Here is a 24,277-nt window from a genome sequence, read left to right as displayed (position 1 = left end):
CCTGGTCTATCCCCGGCCAAGACCCAGCATAAGACAGACACAGTCCCTTTGTTTCTCTCCCTCCTCCCAGCTTTTGAAAGTATCTTGTCTCCTCATTGGTCATTTTGGTCAGGTGCCAGCGAGGTTACCTTTAGCTTCTTAACCCTTTACAGGTGAGAGGAGCTTTCCCCTGGCCAGGAGGGATTTCAAAGGGGTTTACCCTTCCCTTTATATTTATGACACGCCCCCCAAATCTCAGTTAGGGTGAAACACTGTCTGTGATTTCTTCCTGGAGCTCTAGGAAAAACAGAGTTAATAAGACATATGCATCTCTAAATATACCACCAAGTACATAAAGACTAACAATATTTTCCACATCTCAAGGACGATTTTAACCAGTTGACTCTGGGAAACTTTCACGGGAGAGTGCATCAGCCACTTTGTTAGAAGCTCCTGAGATGTGTTGGATGTCGAAATCAAAATCTTGGAGAGCTAAACTCCACCGAAGAAGTTTTTTGTTAGTTTCCTTGACGGTGTGAAGCCACTTCAGTGCAGCATGGTCGGTTTGCAGGTGGAAACGCCGTCCCCAAACATATGGGCGTAGCTTTTCCAGAGCATAGACAATGGCGTAACATTCTTTTTCAGTGACTGACCAGTTGCTTTCCCTCTCAGACAGTTTTTTGCTGAGAAACGCTACAGGGTGGAATTCTTGATCAGGTCCTTTCTGCATTAAAACTGCTCCCACACCACGCTCGGACGCATCTGTGGTTACTAGGAACGGTTTGTCAAAGTCTGGGGCCCTTAGTACAGGGTCAGACATGAGTGTCGCTTTAAGCTTGTTAAAGGCCTTCTGACACTTTTCGGTCCACTGAACAGCATTTGGCTGTTTCTTTTTGGTTAGGTCTGTCAGTGGGGCTGCGATTTGGCTGTAGTGCGGTACAAATCGTCTGTAATAACCGGCCAAGCCTAAGAAGGATTGAACCTGTTTCTTTGACTTTGGGACAGGCCACTTTTGGATAGCATCCACTTTGGCCTGTAGGGGGCTGATAGTTCCTTGACCCACCTGGTGTCCAAGGTAAGTCACTCTGTTTAGGCCTATTTGACACTTCTTAGCCTTATCATGCACCTTGTGTAAAGAGTTGTCACTTTGGATGGGCTATCACCAGCAGGAGAGTGAATTTGTGTGGGGGGGTGGAGGATGAGAAAACCTGGATTTGTGCTGGAAATGGCCTAACCTGATGATTACTTTAGATAAGCTATTACCAGCAGGACAGTGGGGTGGGAGGAGGTATTGTTTCATATTCTCTGTGTATATATAAAGTCTGCTGCAGTTTCCACGGTATGCATCTGATGAAGTGAGCTGTAGCTCACGAAAGCTCGTGCTCAAATAAATTGGTTAGTCTCTAAGGTGCCACAAGTACTCCTTTTCTTTTTGCGAATACAGACTAACACGGCTGTTACTCTGAAACCTGTCATAAATTATACAAATATTTTATAATGACTGAGGCAGTGATTGACTGACTACGTTGCAGGTGCTGACCGAAATCTGCTTGAAGATGGTGGCATGTGGGCACCTCATCAAAAGAAGAGGTGGAAATAAGCAGACTGAATGTAATACATTTTAAACACTTTCCCCCTCTCCTTCCTGAATATCAGTCAAAGTATCTTTCCGGGTGTCACTGTGAAGTGGGTGAAGGAAACTTTTTCCTTCCCACCTCCACTATTTATCTTTCAGGTGCAAACTAACCCTGTGTGTGTGAGAGAGACAGACAGACTATGGTGCTGGTGGACAGCTCCAGAGAGCACAGTCCTCTCTCTAGCCACAGAATCGGAGCAACACAGACAGAAGCAGTACGGGCTTCCACATGCTGCCCTGCAGATGTGCCTCAATCCTGAGTCAGAGGTAGTGTCTCTATGGTTAGGATAGGGGGCTGTCTTCATCCGTATTCAACCTTTAAGTTTTCTGATGGGGTGCCAGTTACGGTCACACCTGGGGAAATTCTACACCACTGCGCATGCGCGGAATTTATCTCCCCCCCCCTTCCCCCAGCGATTTCTTTGCTTCTCTGCAAAAAAATGCCTTTCTGATGGGGAAGCAAAGGGAAGCAACAAAAGCAGTCTTGCGACCCTCCCCAGCAGTTTTGGGTGCTCAGGGCAGCCGGCAAAGAGGTAAATCACTGTGGGGTGGGGGGCAGGACTGGGGAAGACCTGGCTGGTGGCTCCTACCCTGTGCCGAGCTCAGCTGCTAGTCCCAGCTGGGCTGGGGAGGATGGGACTACTTCTTCCTCTGCACGACATCCAGGGCCGTATTAGACCCACTCCCAGATTTCTCCCCCAGCTGTAGGAAGCTCTGCACATGCCCCTCCCCCACTAGTCCCACCACTGCGCTTCCTGCACCATCGCTTCTCAGCTGCAGGGGAAGGGATCATTGTACAGGGAGCTGCTCCCTCATCCACCCAACCCCCATGCATCCAGACCTTCTTGCAACTAGACCCTCACACTGAACCTCACCACCCCCCACACACCCAGAGCCCCCTCTGATGAGCCCCGCTCTCCCTGCACCTGGACCACCCCAATGAGCCACCTGCACCCAGATCCCCACCCTACCGAGCCCCAACCGGCTGCACCTGGATCCCCACCCCACTGAGCCCCACTCCCCCTGCATCTAGACCCCCCACTGAGCTCCCCACACCCAGATCCCCCTGCCAGGCTCTATCCCCCCGCCTGCTGAGCCCCAACCACCTTCATCTGGACCCCCCTGCAGAGTCCCATTACTGTTGCACCCAGAAGACCCGCAACAAGCCCCTGTGTATCCAGATCCCCCACACACGCACCCGGATCCCCTACCGAGTCCCCTGCATCCAGATTGCCCAACACAGAACCCTCTCAGCCCACACCTGGATCCCCCCCACACTAAGCCCCTCCACACTTAGATCCTGCCTTGCTGAGCGTGCCTGCCCGCAGTTGGTGCACCTAGCATGGAGGGGCAGGATTCTGGGGTGTTTCTGAGGCAGGCCCAGTCCTTGCACTGTTAGGGTTGGGTGCAGCCTCACCGCTGAATCTGTGTCCCGGGGCTGGAGTGGGGGGGCTGCACAGTGATCTCCTACCTCGGTGCAGTCGGTGGCTTGTGTTCCCCAAAACCATGCTGGAGCCTCCACATTTATTTGACAAATAAAATTTGCAAAATTTTAAAATATTGTGTGCAGAATTTTAATTTTTTTTGCACAGAATGCCCTCAGGAGTATGTGGTGCTGGTGTCTGTTTGTTTGGGGGAACTAGATTAATACCATTGAGATTTCACAGACCAGCCATCTGAGGGCAACAGCCTTTGCGCACTTCTGCCATAGCAACCTGGTGATAAAGGCTCTGCTGTTTTGTTATTTATTAAGTATGCAGGCTCCTAGATGTGCCTTGAAGAGTTTGTAGTCTAAGGGTTTGATCCTGCAAAAACATGATACTGAGTGTAGTACTTAATAGTGTGAATAATTCTATTGAAGACAAGGAGCTACTTCTGGCAATAAGCAGTACATTTGGTACTAGGTGTTTGTAGGATCAAGCTGTAAGACAAGGCAGGAATAACCTAATATTTTAAGTGCATACAGAATTAGAGTCAAGGGGTCAGACCATTTAAGGCCAGGCAGAACTACCAGATCATGTAGTCTGACCTCCGGTATAGCACGGGCCCCAACCCCACCCAGCACCGCATACTAAACCCAACAACTGAAAAAAAGCCCAAACTGCATAGCCCTCAAAGTACATATGTTAATTTCTCAAGTGGCTGCATGTTCATATTGTATCTGCGCTTCCCCTTTTGTCAGTTCCCGAGCCTCCCGTTATTCTTTGGTCTGATTTTCAGAGGCGATGACTGACCTCTATTTCCATTGATATGAGTGAGAACTGCAGGTGCTCAGCTCCTCTGAAATTCAGGCCACTTGTCGTTACCCCTAGAACCTCTCACCTGTTTTACCAATTCAGATATATATTTACCCATTACCAGTCCCCTGAGCCACTCATTCCCCCAAAACTAGGTGTTTAGTATTAAAGGTAAGCTCTAGAAATTCAGCAGCCAGGAACAAATCATATCCTTCCCTAGCAGCCTCTGGTCCCTCCACAAACAGGAACTGAGTGCTTTGCTGCCACTAATATTTGTTCCCAGTGAGATGCTTGTGGCCAGGCTGTGTGGTTTTGTGTCTTAAAAATAAATCCAGCCCCCGACGTACTGAGCTCTTTGAAAACCTGGCTTCAGGTGACTGTGCTGTATTTACAAGTAGTGCTGGTTTTCGTCAATACGAGTCTAATGGATGTTGTTAGAGGAACCCTGACATTGTTTACTCTATTGATCTTTTCACAAACTGAAAAAGTATTTTATTTCTCAAAATCTGGCTTCCCCGGGGGATCCTCCCTTTCAGTCTGATCTGTTCAGTTACGATTTCGAATGTCATTTTCTATTAACAATCCGTAGAAGCTGAACTCTGTACGGCATAGAGAATGTGAAATTGAGCACTGTTTACTGAGGGCCTCTTCCACTGAAGTCAAGTGACTTTAGTGGACATAGGACCAGGCCTTTATTTGTCCCCAAAAAGGAAAAGATCCGCAGCAGGCGGCCATTTAAGAGGATACCATGTTCACCTTTTCAAATGTTCCTTCCAACTGCAGTGATGCAGAACTTCCTGGGGGAACATCTTTCTTCACTTCTCTGTGGTCTCTAGTGCGTGGAACAGAGGCTGAAGAACTTCAGCTCCTGGGATGCTGCCTGACTTTGGGGAAATCACACAAACTTCTCTTTCCTTAGTTTCCTCGTCTGTAGAACGTGTGAAGCCAAAATAGCTTGTAAAGTTCCTTTGTGTGAAAAGAACTGTTGAAATGCCAGGGGCTAAAAAAAGGCATTAGTAATCAACAGTATTTTTATTATTAATTTATGGTATTGGTGAGGCCTTGATCCTTTGCAGTATCGTTTCAGGGAGGAAAACACATGAGAAAACGCTGACGTCCTCTGTCATACAAGGGTTGTCTTCTCCTGGCTTGGTAACAAGGAACATTTGGAACCAACAGAGTAAAGAAATCTCAGCAGTAATTACAGGGGACTTGGCAATGATGGGTGTGTGGATAGGACATGGCACGTGCCCACCTGCTCTCTTAACGCGAGGAAGGGAACGAGGAAATCCGTTACCGTGGTCTCGCAGCATTGAGCCAGCCTTTGGTATACATTGATACATCAAACGCTGGCATGGACGGAGCTTTGTTGTAAGTGAGCCAGCAGCAGAGTGGGACTGACTCTTGTCACGACGAGTGAGTGTGTCTAGATACTGGAGTGACAGTTTCCACTAATGATGCTCCTGGATGTCGCCTTTTTCTTGTGGGCTGCATGGGGAAAAAATGAGAGAACTGCGTCCCAGACAGATCTGCAGCAGAGGCTGTGAGCTGGAACTGCACTATGTAATTCTTCATGTGGTGCTTGTGGAAATGGAGCAATAGAAATTGCAGATGGAAAAGACCTATGTCTAGTCCATCCTCATGTACGTTTCCCTACTATACACTTACTAATGCTTTGTCCAGATAGTTTTGTGTTTCCTGAGACTGGGGTTTCCACTGCTTCCTTAGCAATTCTCCTCAACTCCCTAGTAGATCTCTCTAGCAGTGAGATTTTTGTGATAAGTCACGCAGAAGTTTTCTTTTCTTAACTGCATTAAATGACTTCCAGTTCCAGTGTAGTCCTAAATAACACCTCTCTCTACTTGGTGTGCAATGGGCTTGGGTATGCTGTGAAACTGATTGCCTTTAAATACTGATGTTTAATGTCCTTGGGGACTAACCATGTTGTAACAGGGTTCAGTGCTGCCTGTGTGGATGGCTATAACACTGTGTGGTCACAATGTGTGAAAGACCATCTAGCCCTGGGCTAACGCCTGGTTTGTTTGTTTTTTAACTTTGTTGTTACATCCATGCAGACAGTACCAAACCCTGTTATGACATGTTGATCCCCCAACTATGCATAAACATGGTTAGTTTCATGGTAGAGATGGGCCCAATGAATGTACAAGTGTTCTCATCTTGTTTTCTACCTTTGTGGGTCCTCTTTGTCCTAGTCAGGCCTGATACAGCCTGGAGGAGTCATGATGCAATCCCTATCCTTTTGCCCATGGAGGAGTGTCATATTTTGTCCAGTAATCGGTCCACACTGCTCCTTAACCAGCTGGGGCTGGGGAGAAATAGGGTAGAGTTATGTGAAACATTCACCCTGTTCCTCAGAGGTTGATCGATCCCAGCTTCTGCTGGGTTGGGGAGTGAAAGATGGGATACAAGGCCTGGATACCCATAGGGCAGAGCAGAGTATTGGGGGCTGAGCTTCAGCAGAGAGCATGAAGCTGCCACGCATCTTCCAGTGCAGTGCCTGCTTTCCCATGGATTCTCCCAGTCTCTGCCTCACACACAACAGAACAGGAGCCAGCTGCGGTGGGCAGAGAGAGAATGGAGCCAGGCTAGATCACAGCAGCAGCATCAGGGCTGTCTTTACTTTGTTACTGCTTGTCATCAGCTATGGGCAGGACTGTGACGGGGGTCCTGGGATGCAAGCAGTCCCCTTACCGCCTTTGTAGGCTACCTGCATTGCAGGTCACAGTGCAACTGGGAGAGCAGCCTCCCACATGAGACAGCTGAGGAGGAAGTAACTTGCTAGGGTTCTGGGGTTATATCCTCTCTGGAGCAAAGGGAACCCAGGAAGGAATCATAGTAATGTCTCCTGAGGCTAGTTCTGGGGCAGCGTGGCTACACGTTGGCCCTTAGTCAAGGCAGACCGTAATATTGCAATCTAGCCCTAACTGAGGGGGTTGCATACTTCATAGCTTAGATGCAGGCTGAGATTATGGCATGCACCAGGGACTCTTTGCCTTCCTCCCATCCCCCTCACAAGCAGCCTGTGTGCCACCTTCCCATCCTCTTCTGTTCAGAGCCTCCCTGCAAAGGGTTCTGTATGCCCCACTTCCCAGGTCCTCTAGTCTCTCCCACATGGCAGAGGGGCTCTGTGTTCCCCCATTCTTACCTTCCCTGCATCAGCACCTTTGACCCCCATACCAGGGTTCCCCCAGTCTCTCTGCCATGCCCAGGGCTGGGTGTACACCCCCATTCCTCCCAAGCCTCCTTCCCCTCCCCACTGTTAGTCTGGGAGATAAGTCATTCAGGATGTCAACATAGTAAACTCTATGGGGAGGATGAGTAGAGATGAGATGGGGTATTGTTATGCTGCAAGGCATTAATAGGTGCCATCAGCTAGTTGTCAGTTATCTGTCGATCAAACATCTCTTGAAGCTGTGCCTCTGCTAATCAGATGGCAGGGGCTTCATGTTTCCCCCATTTTTCCCCTTTCAGTTTTCTGCTTTCCCCCAAAATCAAGACTGTTCTGGCCATTGATGCCTGTGGCATTCTCTGAGATTTTGGAATTGATTGGATGTGGCGTTCAAAAGTTATCACATGACAGACAGACAGACATCAAGCCAGAGCCAGTGAGACCTGTGGCCGAGCAATGGCAGCCATCAGAAAGAAGCTGGTGATTGTGGGAGATGGCGCCTGTGGGAAGACCTGCCTACTGACTGTGTTCAGCTGGGACCCGTTCCCTGATGGCCTACGTGCCAACAGTCTTTGAGAACTACATCGCTGATATCGACGTAGGTGGAAAGCAGGTGGAACTGGCCCTTTGGGACACCGTGGGGCAGGAAGACTATGACCGGCTGCGGCCCCTCAGCTACCCAGACACGGACGTTATCCTCATGTGCTTTTCCATCGACAGCCCAGACAGTTTAGAGAACATTCCAGAGAAGTGGACTCCGGAAGTGAAACACTTCTGCCCTAATGTTCCTGTCTTCCTGGTTGGACACAAGAAGGACCTATGGAATGATGAGCACACCTGGAGAGAGCTAGCAAAGATGAAGCAGGAGCCAGTGAAGCCAGAGGAAGGGAGGGACATGGCTAACAGAATCAACGCCTTTGGATACCTCAAGTGCTCTGCCAAGACGAAGGATGGCATGCGGGAAGTCTTTGGGCTGGCTTACAAGTCAGGAAAAACAAGAAGTGTACAGGCTGCCCACTCCTGTAAAGCGGCAATGCCCATGAAGAAGGTGACTGCCATCTGTACTGTATCTGTCTTTTCCTTCAAAACTCCCCCCTCCTCCCCGCCGTGTGTGTGAACGGGATACAGGATGGGAAGAGCGCTGTTAGGTCTGATGTCTAGAGACATCAAAACCTGCTGCCCAAAACCCACTACCTGAAGCACGTACAGGGAGGTGTCTAGTGGTGCTTCTCTGTGCCATGCGTGGACTGTCCTCCTAAGCTGGTCCTGTGCTCTGAAGGGCCAAATGTCCTTGGACCATCTTTGGCTGACGCTTCTGTTTTGTATACACCATACAGTGCATTTGAGTAGCTCTCGGTGTTGTTGTACTTCAGTTCCATTTTATACTAATCCCTCATCCCCCGTTACTGTCTGATGCTCTGGACAGATTCTCTACAATATTTAATCTCTACCTTCATACTGTTCCATTAGACTCTCTGCAAAATAAGAAAGCTCTGACACAGTCTGTTCTAATCCTTGCCTGTGGGTGTATGTTCCTGTCCTGGCATCCTGGTTGTGTTTTCTTGAACTCTTGCTTTGTCTCCAAGCCAAGATGTTCAGCTGCTCCTGCTCCAGGGGGTTTTGGATTCTCCCTTTGGTTAAGGTGTACAGCACACCCACCAGCATTTTGTACACAGAGGCAGTCTCTGTTCTGTCTGCACTCAGAGCCTTGCCCTATTCCACCAGTGCTTTGCAAGGAACTGTGCTCTGCTGCTGTCAGAAATGCCCTCTGTTGCGCTTTCACCATGGACCTGCACTGTGGTAGTGTCTTCTTATCCTCTTTCAATAAAGTAAGGCCTTGTAAAATAAAAAAAAAATCAAGCTGATGGCAAACTCAGCCAATAAATCAGTGATCCTAAAACCTGCCGCAGATCATCACTGAGATACTGGGTGATCCTCTCAAAGAAATATCAGCTCAACAACTGGCCGTGAGTGAGTGGTGGGAAGACAGCAGGGAGTGAAAGAGGTGCTGGTATCCTATTGAAAGGAAAGTTGATGTTTTAGCTTTGTTTTTTCCAATGTGCATCTCTTAGTCTTTATTCAAGCTTGAAGGAAATGTGCATGTTCCACACAGACACGCCCGCGCGCGCCCGCAATAGCAAGCCCCCGTTTCTGTCCAGGTATGTCAAGTCTTCACCTTGCATGTTTTCCTCTGGAGAATGTTTCCCTGTGGAACGGAGCTCTTCTGCCTCTTTTAATTTATCAAGAATCTGCATACCCACATAGAGCTACTTTAAACCTAAATGTCAAGAATTCAGTTTCTTAACAATTCGTAGTCTCAGTGACACTCAGGATGTCAGCACTTGAACGCAGAACCTTTGAATTCAGCCAAGTGCTCAGATTCGTTGGTTGCTGTGCACAGTGTGTGAGCTGAGGATGAGAACGAGGGGTGTCAAGGTTCCTCCCCCACTCTGAACTCTAGGGTACAGATGTGGGGACCTGCATGAAAAACCTCCTAAGCTTATCTTTACCAGCTTAAGTCAAAACTTCCCCAAGGTACAAAGTATTCCACCCGTGGTCCTTGGAATGGCCGCTACCACCACCAAACTAATACTGGTTACTGGGGAAGAGCTGTTTGGACGCGTCTTTCCCCCCAAAATACTTCCCAAAACCCTGCACCCCACTTCCTGGACAAGGTTTGGTAAAAAGCCTCACCAATTTGCCTAGGTGACTACAGACCCAGACCCTTGGATCTTAAGAACAATGAACAATCCTCCCAACACTTGCACCCCCCCTTTCCTGGGAAATGTTGGATAAAAAGCCTCACCAATTTGCATAGGTGACCACAGACCCAAACCCTTGGATCTGAGAACAATGAAAAAGCATTCAGTCTTTTACAAGAAGACTTTTAATAGAAAATAGAAGTAAATAGAAATGAAGAAATCCCCCCTGTAAAATCAGGATGGTAGATATCTTACAGGGTAATTAGATTAGAAAACATAGAGAACCCCTCTAGGCAAAACCTTAAGTTACAAAAAAGATACACAGACAGAAATAGTTATTCTATTCAGCACAATTCTTTTCTCAGCCATTTAAAGAAATCATAATCTAACACATACCTAGCTAGATTACTTACTAAAAGTTCTAAGACTCCATTCCTGTTCTGTCCCTGGCAAAAGCAGCATACAGACCGACACAGACCCTTTGTTTCTCTCCCTCCTCCCAGCTTTTGAAAGTATCTTGTCTCCTCATTGGTCATTTTGGTCAGGTGCCAGCGAGGTTACCTTTAGCTTCTTAACCCTTTACAGGTGAGAGGAGCTTTCCCCTGGCCAGGAGGAATTTCAAAGGGGTTTACCCTTCCCCTTATATTTATGACACGCCCCCCAAATCTCAGCTAGGGTGAAACACTGGCTGGGATTTCTTCCTGGAGCTCTAGGAAAAACAGAGTTAATAAGACACATGCATCTCTAAATATACTACCAAGTACATAAAGACTAACAATATTTTCCACATCTTAAGGACGATTTTAACCAGTTGATTCTGGGAAACTTTCACGGGAGAGTGCATCAGCCACTTTGTTAGAAGCTCCTGAGATGTGTTGGATGTCGAAATCAAAATCTTGGAGAGCTAAACTCCACCGAAGAAGTTTTTTGTTAGTTTCTTTGACGGTGTGAAGCCACTTCAGTGCAGCATGGTCGGTTTGCAGGTGGAAACGCCGTCCCCAAACATATGGGCGTAGCTTTTCCAGAGCGTAGACAATGGCATAACATTCTTTTTCAGTGACTGACCAGTTGCTTTCCCTCTCAGACAGTTTTTTGCTGAGAAACACTACAGGGTGGAATTCTTGATCAGGTCCTTTCTGCATTAAAACTGCTCCCACACCACGCTCGGATGCATCTGTGGTTACTAGGAACGGTTTGTCAAAGTCTGGGGCCCTTAGTACAGGGTCAGACATGAGTGTCGCTTTAAGCTTGTTAAAGGCCTTCTGACACTTTCCGGTCCACTGAACAGCATTTGGCTGTTTCTTTTTGGTTAGGTCTGTCAGTGGGGCAGCGATTTGGCTGTAGTGCGGTACAAATCGTCTGTAATAACCAGCCAAGCCTAAGAAGGATTGAACCTGTTTCTTTGACTTTGGGACAGGCCACTTTTGGATAGCATCCACTTTGGCCTGTAGGGGGCTGATAGTTCCTTGACCCACCTGGTGTCCAAGGTAAGTCACTCTGTTTAGGCCTATTTGACACTTCTTAGCCTTAACAGTTAGTCCTGCCTCCCTTATGCGCTCAAGGACTTTTTGTAGATGTTCCAGGTGGTCTACCCAGGAATCCGAAAATATGGCCACATCGTCAAGGTAGGCGACTGCATATTCTCCTAATCCCGCTAGGAGACCATCTACAAGTCTTTGGAAAGTGGCGGGTGCATTTCGCAGCCCGAAAGGGAGTACATTAAATTCATACAGCCCGAGATGTGTGATGAAGGCTGACCTTTCCTTGGCAGATTCATCTAGCGGTACCTGCCAGTACCCCTTTGTTAAGTCCAAGGTAGAGATGAACTGGGCCCGTCCCAGTTTCTCTAACAGTTCATCTGTGCGTGGCATTGGATAGTTGTCTGGGCGAGTTACAGCATTTAGCTTACGGTAGTCCACGCAAAAACGTATTTCCCCATCTGGTTTGGGAACTAGAACCACTGGAGATGCCCATGCACTTTCAGAGGGGCGGATTACACCCATCTGTAACATATCCTGGATCTCCCGTTCTATAGCAGTTTTAGCTTGAGGAGACACCCGGTAAGGTTGGGCCCTAATTGGGTGAGCATTACCTGTGTCAATGGAGTGGTATGCCCGTTCAGTCAGTCCTGGGGTGGCTGAGAACATTGGCGCGTAGCTAGTGCACAGCTCCTGGATCTGCTGTCGCTGCATACGCCCAAGGGTCATGGAGAGGTTCACCTCTTCCACACCACCAGCACATTTCCCTTCGTAGTAGACACCTTCAGGCCACTCAGCATCATCTTCTCCCTGGGCTGTAAACTGACAAACCTTTAATTCTCTGGAATAAAAGGGCTTTAGAGAATTAATATGGTACACCTTAGGCTTTCGGTTGGAGGTGGGGAATGCTATGAGATAATTAACAGCTCCCAGGCGCTCCTGGACCGTGAATGGCCCTTCCCACGATGCTTCCATTTTATGGGCCTGGAGCGCCCTTAAGACCATGACCTGGTCTCCTACTTTGAAGGAACGCTCTCTGGCATGTTTATCATACCAGGCTTTTTGCTCTTTTTGAGCATCCTGTAAGTTTTCTTTAGCAAGGGCTAAAGAGGTTCGGAGGGTGTTTTGTAGGTTGGTTACAAAGTCCAGAATGTTAGTTCCTGGAGAAGGTGTAAATCCCTCCCATTGCTGCTTCACCAACTGCAATGGCCCCTTAACCTCACGGCCATATACAAGTTCAAATGGGGAAAACCCTAAACTGGGATGTGGTACAGCTCTGTAGGCAAAGAGCAACTGCTGCAACACTAGGTCCCAATCATTGGAGTGCTCATTTACGAATTTACGTATCATGGCCCCCAAAGTTCCATTAAACTTCTCCACCATGCCATTTGTTTGATGGTGGTAAGGAGTGGCAACCAAGTGATTTACCCCATGAGCTTCCCAAAGGTTTTTCATAGTTCCTGCCAGGAAATTAGTCCCTGCATCTGTGAGGATGTCGGAGGGCCAACCTACCCTGGCAAAAATGTCTGCTAGTGCCTGGCACACACTTTTAGCCCTGGTGTTGCTTAGAGCTACTGCTTCCGGCCATCGGGTGGCAAAATCCATGAAAGTCAGTATGTACTGCTTTCCTCTGGGTGTCTTTTTCGGAAAAGGACCCAGAATATCCACAGCTACTCGCTGAAATGGAACTTCAATGATGGGGAGTGGCTGGAGAGGGGCTTTGACCTGGTCTTGGGGTTTTCCCACTCTTTGGCACACCTCACAAGACTGGACATAGGTAGAAACATCCTTGCCCATTCCCTCCCAGTGGAATGATCCCCCCAAACGGTCTTTGGTCCTGTTCACCCCAGCATGGCCACTAGGGTGATCATGGGCTAAGCTCAAGAGCTTGGCCCGGTATTTAGTTGGAACTACCAACTGTCTCTGAGGATGCCAGTCTTCCTGGTGTCCACCAGAAAGAGTTTCCTTGTATAAAAGTCCTCTTTCTACAACAACCCTGGATCGATTAGAAGAGCTGAGAGGCGGTGGGTTGCTCCGTGCCGCCGTCCAAGCTCTCTGGAGGCTTTCATCTGCTTCCTGTTCGGTCTGGAACTGTTCCCTTGATGCTGGAGACATCAGTCCCTCATTGGATTGTGGACCTAGGCTTGGTCCCTCTGGAAGCGATGGAGCTGTTTCTGTTGACTGTGAACCGCTCTCCGCTGGTGCGCTATGTTGGGATTCAGGCTCCGGCTGAGCCTCTTGTGTTGGGTTATCGGCTGCTGCCAGTTCAGGGTCGGTGGGGCCCTCTGGTGTTGAGGTTGCAAGTACTGGATTCAGTGCTGACACTGGGTCTGGTGTTGGTTGTTTGGCTGGTTCCGGTTCTGGGACTGGTTCCGTCTGGGTCTCTGGGACTGGATCCACTACTGCTGTTGCAGACATTGGCCTAAGGTCCAGGTCCATCACCTCTGACTGGGTCCTGATAGCAGTTTCCGGAACAGAGCTAGGCCTCACGGCTTGTTTAGCCTGGCTGTGGGTGACCGTTCCCACCCTCTTGGCCTGCTTCACATGATTGGCCAAGTCTTCCCCCAACAGCATGGGGATGGGATAATCATCATAGACTGCAAAAGTCCACATTCCTGACCAGCCCTTGTACTGGACAGGCAACTTGGCTGTAGGCAAATTGAAAGAGTTGGACTTGAAGGGTTGAATCGTCACTTGGATCTCTGGGTTGATTAAATTGGGGTCCACTAAGGAAGCATGGATAGCTGACACTTGTGCTCCGGTGTCCCTCCACGCGGTGACCTTCTTCCCGCCCACACTCACAGTTTCCCTCCGCTCTAAGGGTATCTGGGAAGTATCTGGGCCTGTGGACCTCTGGTGTGATTCCGGTGCAATGAACTGTAATCTGTTGGGGTTCTTGGGGCAGTTGGCCTTTACATGCCCCAGCTCGTTACATTTAAAACATCGTCCAGCTGACGGGTCACTGGGGCGAGGAGGGTTGCTGGAGAACGGGGTGGCAGGACGATAAGGGGTCTGGAGGGTTCTTTGGGAGGTAGGTGGGGCCTTGGGCGGCCCCCGGTAATAGGGTGTGGTCTGGGGTGGTCCCTTCTGGTCTCCGCTCCAACTGCGACCAGTTTTCTTCTTCTCTGCCACCTCCACCCATCTGGCTCCAATCTCTCCTGCCTCGATTACAGTTTTGGGTTTCCCATCTAGGATGTATCTTTCTATTTCCTCAGGAACACCCTCTAAGAACTGTTCCATTTGCATTAGGAAGGGCAAATTTACTGGAGATTCAACACTTGCTCCTGATATCCAGGCATCCCAATGTTTCACAATGTGGTAGGCATGTCGGGTAAATGACATGTCTGGTTTCCACCTTAGGGCTCTGAACCTCCGACGAGACTGCTCGGGTGTTATCCCCATTCTGACTCTCGCCTTGGATTTAAACAGTTCATACTTGTTCATGTGTTCTTTAGGCATTTCAGCTGCCACCTCAGCTAAGGGTCCACTGAGCTGCGGCCTCAGCTCTACCATGTACTGGTCAGTAGAGAGGTTGTATCCAAGGCAGGCCCTTTCGAAGTTTTCTAGGAAGGCCTCAGTATCATCGCCTGCCTTGTAGGTGGGGAACTTTCTGGGATGGGAAGTGGTACTTGGAGAAGGATTACTAGGGTTCGTTGGGATATTCTGCTGAGCCTTTATCTTCTCCATCTCCTCCACATACTTCCTCTCTTTTTCCTTCTCCTCCAGTTCTTTGTCCCTCGCTTCCATAGCTCTCCTGTGAGCAGCCGCTTGGTGTTGTTCTGCCTCCCTTTCTTGTTCCTTCTTCAGCCGCAGGAGTTCTATCTGTCTTTCATGTTCCCTTTGTCTTTCCTCAGCCTGAAATTTGGCTAATTCCAGCTGTAGTCGAGCTGAGGATTTGGTCATTCTAACCTCTCTGTTTTTAACTAACTTTACACCCGAGGTTTAGAAATAAACAAACAAAACTTGGCTGTAAAATTTTGCTGTGCTGGAATAGAATACCTATTCTCTGATAGTGATTGTCAGCCTACAGAAAAAGACAATTCCCTTGTCTCTGTTCTGGGCCCAACTTAAAGCAAAAAACCTCCAAACTACTTGGAAACCTGCTTACCCAGCCCAAAGAAAAAGCAAATGGGTAGAACACACACCCCCTATTTACTTTTAGGAAGAAAAGAAAAAAAAAAAACCTCTGGGTTGGAAGACTGTGAATTTCCCTGCAGGAGTTAAGTACCCTGCCTCCAGGCAAAGAAAACCTGCAATTCACAAGATAATCCCCTTTTGTCTCTGCTTGGCCACAAAGCAGGGAAAACCCAAGATGCTTTCAGTTTCAAAGCTGCTTCAAAGCCACAGGAAAAAAAAATTCCTTTTTAAAATCTGTATTTCTAGTTCAAAAAATCTCAACTGGATCTCAAAATGATTTCAGGTTAATCCCACCACTATGCCACCATGTCAAGGTTCCTCCCCCACTCTGAACTCTAGGGTACAGATGTGGGGACCTGCATGAAAAACCTCCTAAGCTTATCTTTACCAGCTTAAGTCAAAACTTCCCCAAGGTACAAAGTATTCCACCCGTGGTCCTTGGAATGGCCGCTACCACCACCAAACTAATACTGGTTACTGGGGAAGAGCTGTTTGGACGCGTCTTTCCCCCCAAAATACTTCCCAAAACCCTGCACCCCACTTCCTGGACAAGGTTTGGTAAAAAGCCTCACCAATTTGCCTAGGTGACTACAGACCCAGACCCTTGGATCTTAAGAACAATGAACAATCCTCCCAACACTTGCACCCCCCCTTTCCTGGGAAATGTTGGATAAAAAGCCTCACCAATTTGCATAGGTGACCACAGACCCAAACCCTTGGATCTGAGAACAATGAAAAAGCATTCAGTCTTTTACAAGAAGACTTTTAATAGAAAATAGAAGTAAATAGAAATGAAGAAATCCCCCCTGTAAAATCAGGATGGTAGATATCTTACAGGGTAATTAGATTAGAAAACATAGAGAACCCCTCTAGGCAAAACCTTAAGTTACAAAAAAGATACACAGACAGAAATAGTTATTCTATTCAGCACAATTCTTTTCTCAGCCATTTAAAGAAATCATAATCTAACACATACCTAGCTAGATTACTTACTAAAAGTTCTAAGACTCCATTCCTGTTCTGTCCCTGGCAAAAGCAGCATACAGACCGACACAGACCCTTTGTTTCTCTCCCTCCTCCCAGCTTTTGAAAGTATCTTGTCTCCTCATTGGTCATTTTGGTCAGGTGCCAGCGAGGTTACCTTTAGCTTCTTAACCCTTTACAGGTGAGAGGAGCTTTCCCCTGGCCAGGAGGAATTTCAAAGGGGTTTACCCTTCCCCTTATATTTATGACAAGGGGCGTGGGGAGAAAGAGCACCTATGCATCAGGAATTATTTGGGGGAAGTTCTCTGGCTTGCAAATCTTTATTTGAGCTGTGGGCACCACTAAGAAAGCACATGTGGGTTATAGTAACAAGCATGTTTTGATGCGAAGCTAAGTTGCCATTTTTAAGGGAGAGTGTCGGCTGCTGGTTAGAGCTGAGAACTGGGAGCTAGGGCTGTTGGGCTCTATTCCCAGCTGTGTGTTCTTGGGCTAATCACTCAGGGAGAGGCTTTAAAAAAAGCCTGCTACTAAATTCCTATTTGAAAATCTCCCCCGAAGTGATTTTTCTGTGCCTCGGTTTCCCCTTTTGGCAAAATGAAAATAATACTTACCCTATGGGGGCCTGGGGAAATGTAACTAATATTTTAACAAGGATTATAGACTGCTTTTAATTCCTGGGCTGATGGTCATCAGGGCTAGATTCTGTGACCCTTCCACACATTGAATAGTGTCTTAATGTACAAGTGCTCTCCCTGAATTGCAGGGGGGTTTCTCCTGGAGTGCCAGGACCACTCTGCATGAGCCAGGAGCAATAGTGATCATTCTGCAGTAGCACGTGGTAAGTTTCACATACCCTAGTCAGACTTGTTTTGCAAGTTCGAGAGGGGGAAGGACCTGCTGTCTCTAGTAGCTCTTACCTCTTTTTTCTTTGTTTTGCATTACACTTTATTGTCTTTGTTTCTAGCAGGCATGGATGGGAAGAAATGCAGCGTGTGGATGTTTTTACCTCTTGTGTTCACCCTGTTCACTTCAGCTGGGCTATGGATAGTGTAAGTGACCTTCCGCTTGGGTTTTGGGGTGTGTGTGTGAGGACTGAGGTAAATCAGGCATTCCCAAATGTTGCAGTAGAATGGACCACATCTGAATAGAGAGAGTTGCATTGGGCTGGATTGGCAGCTGGTGATCTGCCTTCAGCAAGGGGCAGCATGTAGCTGCGTTGCCCAGGAGCAGAGCAGGGACCAACTCATGACTAGCAGAGACACTTTTTCGTCGCTGCTTCCCCCTTGCTCCACAGAGGAGAAAGGTACACCAGCCATTTTCCTGGCACATCTTCCTTCTTCCTCTGTGTTGGTAAGTTGCAGGGGGCGGAGCCCAGGTTGCCACCCACCCCCTACCCTGGCCCATCCACTCCTCACTCATTGTGTGGGACTAGGAGCAGCAGCCCAGAAAGGCTTCTCTCCCCTCACACAGTGTGGCCTGCAATGCAGGGGATGTACCCAGAGGAGTAAAGGGGCATTTTATGGCTCCAAAGTCACCTGTACAGGTGCGTGGGTGAGCTCACGCATAATAATGAAATACTATTAAGAGAGTCATTATGTACCTTAACTTCTTTTAAAAAAAAAAAAAAACGTGATTTAGCAGCTGGAAATGAGAAGAAGCGACCAGCTCTCCACAGACCTGCAGGAATTCACTGTTGGCCACGGTTCCGGAACTATGCGTTAATGATATCCTGACTGATGAGTATGTAGGTTGTGGTCGCAGTTGTAACAGTAACCGCTGGATCCTGACCTCTATCATGAGACGCTGCCCCATGTCAGATGAGTCACAAAATAAGGGCTCGTCTCTTAGCAGCTCTCCCACATCTTGCTCTTGTATTACTGCAGCATGTGCCGATATATACTGGTAAACATCTGAAGTAGAATTCTCTCTCCATTGAAGTCATTGACAACTCCCATTAACTTCAGTGGGGCCAGGATTTCACCCTGAATGGAAAAAGAGAGAAGAGCTAATTTTAAAGGTGGAAAGTGGCTTATACAGGATACAGTATACATTGCGGGGATATCATTCAGTGGGGCAGGTGGTCATTATGAGTTCTCTTGCCTTAAGGTGATCTTTAAATTATAAGCCATCAACACTGTAGAAATAAAATAAGGCTAAATGGCAATTGTCCTATAATTAGATGGACGGGAACCTTAGTTATATGGTCACAGTACCCACAGTGGCATTGCCTGTTTGTATTTCAATTACGTCATGTGATCTATGTGACCAAAAGGTACAAAACCTATCCCCAAAGGTGTCCTCTGAGTCTAGACTGCTTCCATGCTTCCTCCCATTAATGGCTCTCTGCTGCAGAAGCAGAAAACAAAGACTGAACAGCCATATTTTCCTTTATACAATAGCTTGAGCATTGAGATCAGTAGTATCAACTAGTAGCATACAGTGTTGTGGTCTGTGGTAGAAAAGAATTGCTTTCAGGAAAACAAAGGGCTTTGATTAACATTACTAATCAAGGCCCAGATCTGTAGAAGCACTTCGGCATGTGCTTAAAGCTAAGTAAGTCTGATTGATTTCAATGCGATTTTAGCACATATTTAAAATTAAGCCCACGTTTGAATGCTTTCTTGAATACGAATGGATATTAGATATTTAAAAGTTCTTTCCTGAATTGGGTCCCAAATAAATTTATAAATTAAAAAACATGGTTGTCTTGGTCTTATATTTGCACTGTGTTTTCTAAACTGCCTGTTTCCTCTTTTGACAGATACTTTATAGCTGTGGAAGATAACAAAATTATTCCATTAAATGTGCCAGATCGGTAAGAGTTTGTCGTTGTTTTGTTTTTAAATCAGTCACTTGTAACAAATATTTTTAGACACACAAAACAGCAAAATCTTTAATTCTGGCTCTTGTGTTTTTTTTGTGTCACTTAGGAAACCTGGTTCCAAAAGTCCCCCTTACATAAGGTAACTGGATCTCCTCCTCCCCCGTCCCATTCCCCACATATCATTCTGATCAATGGATGTTATTTCTTTCTTTCTCTCTTTAGCTGTCTTAGTAGAGTTACAATGATACACTTTATATTTTTGAAGTATTGCAGGTGATGCACCCCCTGCAAGCTGTGTATTTAGCCAAGTCATGAACATGGCAGCATTTCTAGGTAGGAACCGCGTGGGGAATTTTTTTTTTTTTTTTTTTTGTCTCTCTTAATTCACTTTAATGAGTCATTGGAACATGAATAAAATCCAGTAGATGTTGCTGTCAAAGCTGATTATTTGAAACCTTTTAAAGAGGTGCTGTTAGTATGAAGCTAGTATTATTTTGTAAGTATTTGTAAAAAGACAGAACAAAGCTGGATACGTTTGACCTTCATACTTTCCGTTTTATTCTCTTCTTTTATCATCACACCTTAGCCTTGAGTCTGTATGACTGTGTTTTCGGAGCATGGAATGATATTTTTTGTTTATTGCTACTATAAAATCCTGCATGGAAACATTGTGTAATTGGTCATTGCATTTGACAAAATGTTATTTCTGAGTTGTTGGTTTTTTTTAAAATTCCATTAGTAAAAGTATGGAAGTTCACAGGTTGCTTCTGATTAGGGTGACGCTTCTAAGTAACATAGTTGGGAGAAACACCTGATGGTTATAATGCTTGAAAAAATGTTTCATTGTTTTTGTCAATAAAACTTTTTGTTATGCATGAGATACCGTAAGTATTTTCTCCTGAAGCTACCTAGACAAATGAATCAAAATGATAATGCTGAATTATTGCTCCATTGTTGTTACTGAGTCCGTCTTTGCCAATGTGGCTGTGTATATTATGGAAGCACCACTCAGAGTTCCATAGTCAAGGCTAAGCTGAGTTTTGCACTTAAAGCAGGGATTCAACCATTTTGTTAAATATAAAAAGTACAGCATATCTTCCTCCAAACTCAGGAAATTCAGAGTTCAGGTGACACTTAAATGAAATTCAAACATGTTAAGGATGGAAAGGTATAGTTAGGGCATCCAAACAGCCTTAACTCTGCCTTGGAGTGACATTGTAAAGGTGGTGGTAGGGGGAATCTAATGATTTTAAAAATAGGTTTAACCATGAACACTATAATGCCTTCATCATCATCATATGGTTATTTCATAGTATCACTCCAAGGCAGAGTTAAGGCTTGTGGGTAAATTGCAACATCCAGCTCTACCATGAGCCTGCTATGTGGCCTTGGGCAAGTCACTTCACCTCCCTGTGCCTCAGTAATGTTACTCACCTCCTTTATTAAGAGATCTACTGATGAAAAGCACGATATAACAGCTAAGTATTATTATTACTAATGTACTGTATCCTGAATTAGTGATGCGTGTATTAAGATGGAGTGAAGGTTGAGAGTAGATTTTGAAAGGGGAATGTCTATACACACTGATATTTATGGATATATATTGGACCAGAACCTCAGATAGTATAAATCAGTCTGCCTCCACTGACTTGATAGAACTGCATTAGTTTACACTATCTGTGATCCTTGGTCATAACATGTGTATGGGCCTGACACACACAGAGAAAGCTAAATACAATTCTATACCTGCAAGTGCAGTTTCTGCCCTCAAAACCAAATATAACAATATGTATGTGGGAAACTTCTTGTCAAAGTCCAATGTGTTTGACATGAGTACACATCTCCCTGTTGAGCTACTGAAATACTGCCCCACTCCTACAATCAGATCTGTAGACTTTGCACCCACACAAAGCCCCATTAAAGTCCATGGGCTTCTGTGTGGGTGCAGGAGTCTGCCTGTGTGCAGCCGATTTCATGATCTGGTCTTATGTATATGAGAATGAGTGAATGTTACTTATGCAGTTGTGATGAAAGATCGAACAAACGAACAAGGTGTTGAGGCTAAAACCTGCTACATGCCGTCAGCGTTTTTCTCTTTGAACCTCACCCGGTATTACAATGAAAACTGTAGCTATGGAACCCCAAGGCTGGAAACCAACAACAACATGTATTATGATGTCTATGGGCGTTACCCTATCGGGATAAGGCAGTGCTCGTTAGAGCAGGCTGAATGTCTGCTACATTGGATGCTTATGAGGGCTACTTCCAGCTTGTACCATTATTGACCTTAACCACACTGAAGACCTTGCTCTAGGAGAGGACATACTGGAAATTATATAAAATAGTGCAAGTTCAAGGAGGCACAGTATTTAAATATTGCTTTGGTGCTGAGGTTGTTGACCTTTTGTAGGCACAGTAGTGTGCTCTTTTTGTTTTCCTGCATAACTCCCATTAGCATTATTAGGAGTCCCACATGCCTAAAAGGGATTGCTCGATCTAGGTAAAAATTGCTTTTATTTTAAAGGGTTCAAAATGGACCCAGTTTGTTTGTTTATTTTCAAAATAAATTATTGTAATTTTTCATTTACAACTCACACCCCCTCCACCCCCCCCCCTGGTTTTAGTAAGTAAAACATTTTGATAAGCATTTCAAAAAAAGTTACCATTTTTAAAATGACAGGTTTCAGAGTAGCAGCCGTGTTAGTCTGTGTTCGCAAAAAGAAAAGGAATACTAGTGGCACCTTAGAGACTAACCAATTTATTTGAGCATCCGATGAAGTGATCTGTAGCTCACGAAAGCTTATGCTCAAATAAATTGGTTAGTCTCTAAAGTGCCACTAGTACTCCTTTTCATTTTTAAAATGTCATGCAATTTTTCATGGAAATTTTCATTCTTTGAAAAGGCTGTTGTTTTTCAGTTAAAAATGCTGACCAGCTCTATTGCTGATCAGTTCGGAGATGGATGCAGGGAGAAAAAACTACACAACATTAGCAGCAGAATATTCCCCCTGAAACATATTGCCTTAGTCAGTCTATGTCAGATGTCCACTTCAGCCACTGTTCAGGTGCTCAGATTACCTAGCCTTCAGCCTTATTCCCTACAACACACCCCCGGCCATGCAGTAATATTCTCCATAAAATACACTTCCTTTCATGTCCTATTGATCCATTATTGCCAGAATTTTAGATAGGAGGGCCCTTTGTTCATTCTTGAGGGGAAATTAATGTAATGTTCAATTTTTTTTAATCTGCCTGAACAAAACATGAAGGATCTTGGGATACTCATTTTGGTATATTCATGGAGTCGAGTCCTGGGAATTTTGCTGTTGACTTCAGTGAGGGACAAATCCAGCACTATCTATAGTAATGTGACAGATTGACAGAATTAGCTGGAATATGGACATATAGGGCTCATATTTTCTAAAATGACTAGTGATTGTGGGCGACTTTTTGGGTGTTCTATTTGAGACATCTCAAAGGGTCCTGATTTTCAGAGGTGAGTGATCAGCATTTTGATCAACAAAATACGTTATGTTTTCCAGCCTTTTTTATAGCCCTATCTGAGCATTCCACGTGACAGCTATGCAGCTGTTTGGTTCTAGATGTGGGCAGGAAATGATTTTTTCGTGCTGTAAGCACTTTGAGATATTGGAAGAAAATTCTGCCCTGAATTGGGATGAAAAATCAAAATCTTGAATTTTGTTGTGACCTGAAAAAAAAAAATGATTTGGGTCAATTGAAACCATTTTGTTTCCATAATTTCATTGTGATTTCAACTATTCTTAAATTTTTACAACAAATGTAATTATTGTACATTTCAAAGTGAAAAGTCAAAACAAAACTGGAATTTCTAATTTAAAATGTTGCAAACAAAATATTTCAACAATTTGAAAACTTTTTTCAGTTTTGTTTTTTGTTGAAAAATCGTCAAAACCAAGCCTTTCCTGCAAACCATTTTGGTTTGGATGAATCTATTGAAAAAAGATTAAGAAAATTGCTGACCAGCTCTACTTAGTTTTGAAGTTTACAGTTAATTACCAAAATATTTCCCCTCTTTAAGATCACATCTAGCTGTTTCTGCAAATCCTTTATCATCTATATCTCCCCTGCCGCACACAAACACTCTCTCCCATGATTCTAAGAAATAATTAATGAGATTGGGATTTACTAGTTTTAGCTCAGAGATGCTACAAGGTTCAGTGCTGCTTTATGATCTTTCATCTGGGGTAGGACCATCTGGTACATGCAAAAATAATGAACATCAGTGCTCAGCAAAGGATACCATCAATATTGTATCTCTCCATTTTGATATGGAGAAGGAACACTTTTTGTCGTTGAGAACATTGCTGTTTCTCTCTTGTTCTGTTGTTGCCCTGTTTTTGAATACTCTTCATCACTGATAAAAACATCAATTGCCGAAATTTTCAAAAGTGTTTTCAAAAGATTTTGGGAATACTCAAATTTTTGGGTGTCTAATTTGAGACATGTTTACAAGGACATAATTTTCAGAAAGTACTGAGTGCCCATCTTTGAAAATCTGGCACCTTTAAGATGTCTCAACTGTCATCCAAAAACTGAGGGACCCAAAATCACAAGTCACTTTTGAAAATGTCAGCCCAGCAGATCTTGTTAGTTTGTACCACATGGTTGGATAGTGCCCAGTTTGTCTTCCATTGAAATCAGTGGCAAAATCCTAAGGACAGGATCAATGTGTGTATTGAAATTAACATTTTAAGATTCTTTATCTTTTAAACAGATTGATCCAAAACATAATTGAACATTTATGATCACATCACTTGTGCATGAGCTAGGATTCTCCCTCTCCCATATACTCTGACAATAATGAAGCAACAGCACAGAAAGATGGTTCATTTCACCATATTATTGCCTTGGGGTGCATTGTGAAGATGAAGGTTGTGTAATTTAAGCACCTATATAGTGGCTGATGCAGCCCTCCAAAATAGACTGACTGATTCACGTTATATTGGAGTTACAAAACAGAAAGTAAATAATTAAGATGAAACGGTCATGCCCGTGCATCGACTGGGGGGCTGCTGATGTTGGTATTTTGTCCAGGATGAAACTCATTAGAGCCCGCTTTAAAGAATAC

The 24,277-nt window shown here is 45.4% G+C and overlaps 1 protein-coding gene and 1 pseudogene across 3 annotated transcripts in view; both read left to right on the top strand.

Annotated features, from left to right (window-relative positions):
- Positions 1-24,277, top strand: part of TMEM150C (transmembrane protein 150C) — a 53,976-nt gene that overhangs the window by 15,856 nt on the left and 13,843 nt on the right. The window contains exons 1-5 of one of the 3 annotated variants that reach the window (XM_077814949.1): positions 1,554-1,590; positions 17,308-17,392; positions 19,105-19,158; positions 19,274-19,306; positions 19,433-19,500. In XM_077814949.1, the coding sequence (XP_077671075.1) occupies positions 17,313-17,392; positions 19,105-19,158; positions 19,274-19,306; positions 19,433-19,500 (235 nt within the window). In that variant the 5' untranslated portion in view covers positions 1,554-1,590; positions 17,308-17,312. Of the gene's footprint in view, positions 1-1,553; positions 1,591-17,307; positions 17,393-19,104; positions 19,159-19,273; positions 19,307-19,432; positions 19,501-24,277 lie in introns of those variants that run through there. The other 2 variants (XM_077814948.1, XM_077814947.1) reach the window with 2 other exon arrangements.
- On the top strand, positions 7,499-8,068 carry LOC144263484 (rho-related GTP-binding protein RhoC pseudogene; annotated as a pseudogene).

The sequence above is a fragment of the Eretmochelys imbricata genome, chromosome 4 (assembly GCF_965152235.1).
Source record: "Eretmochelys imbricata isolate rEreImb1 chromosome 4, rEreImb1.hap1, whole genome shotgun sequence".
NCBI classification, from domain to species: Eukaryota; Metazoa; Chordata; order Testudines; family Cheloniidae; genus Eretmochelys; species Eretmochelys imbricata.
This window is presented reverse-complemented; position numbering and strand designations above follow the sequence as displayed.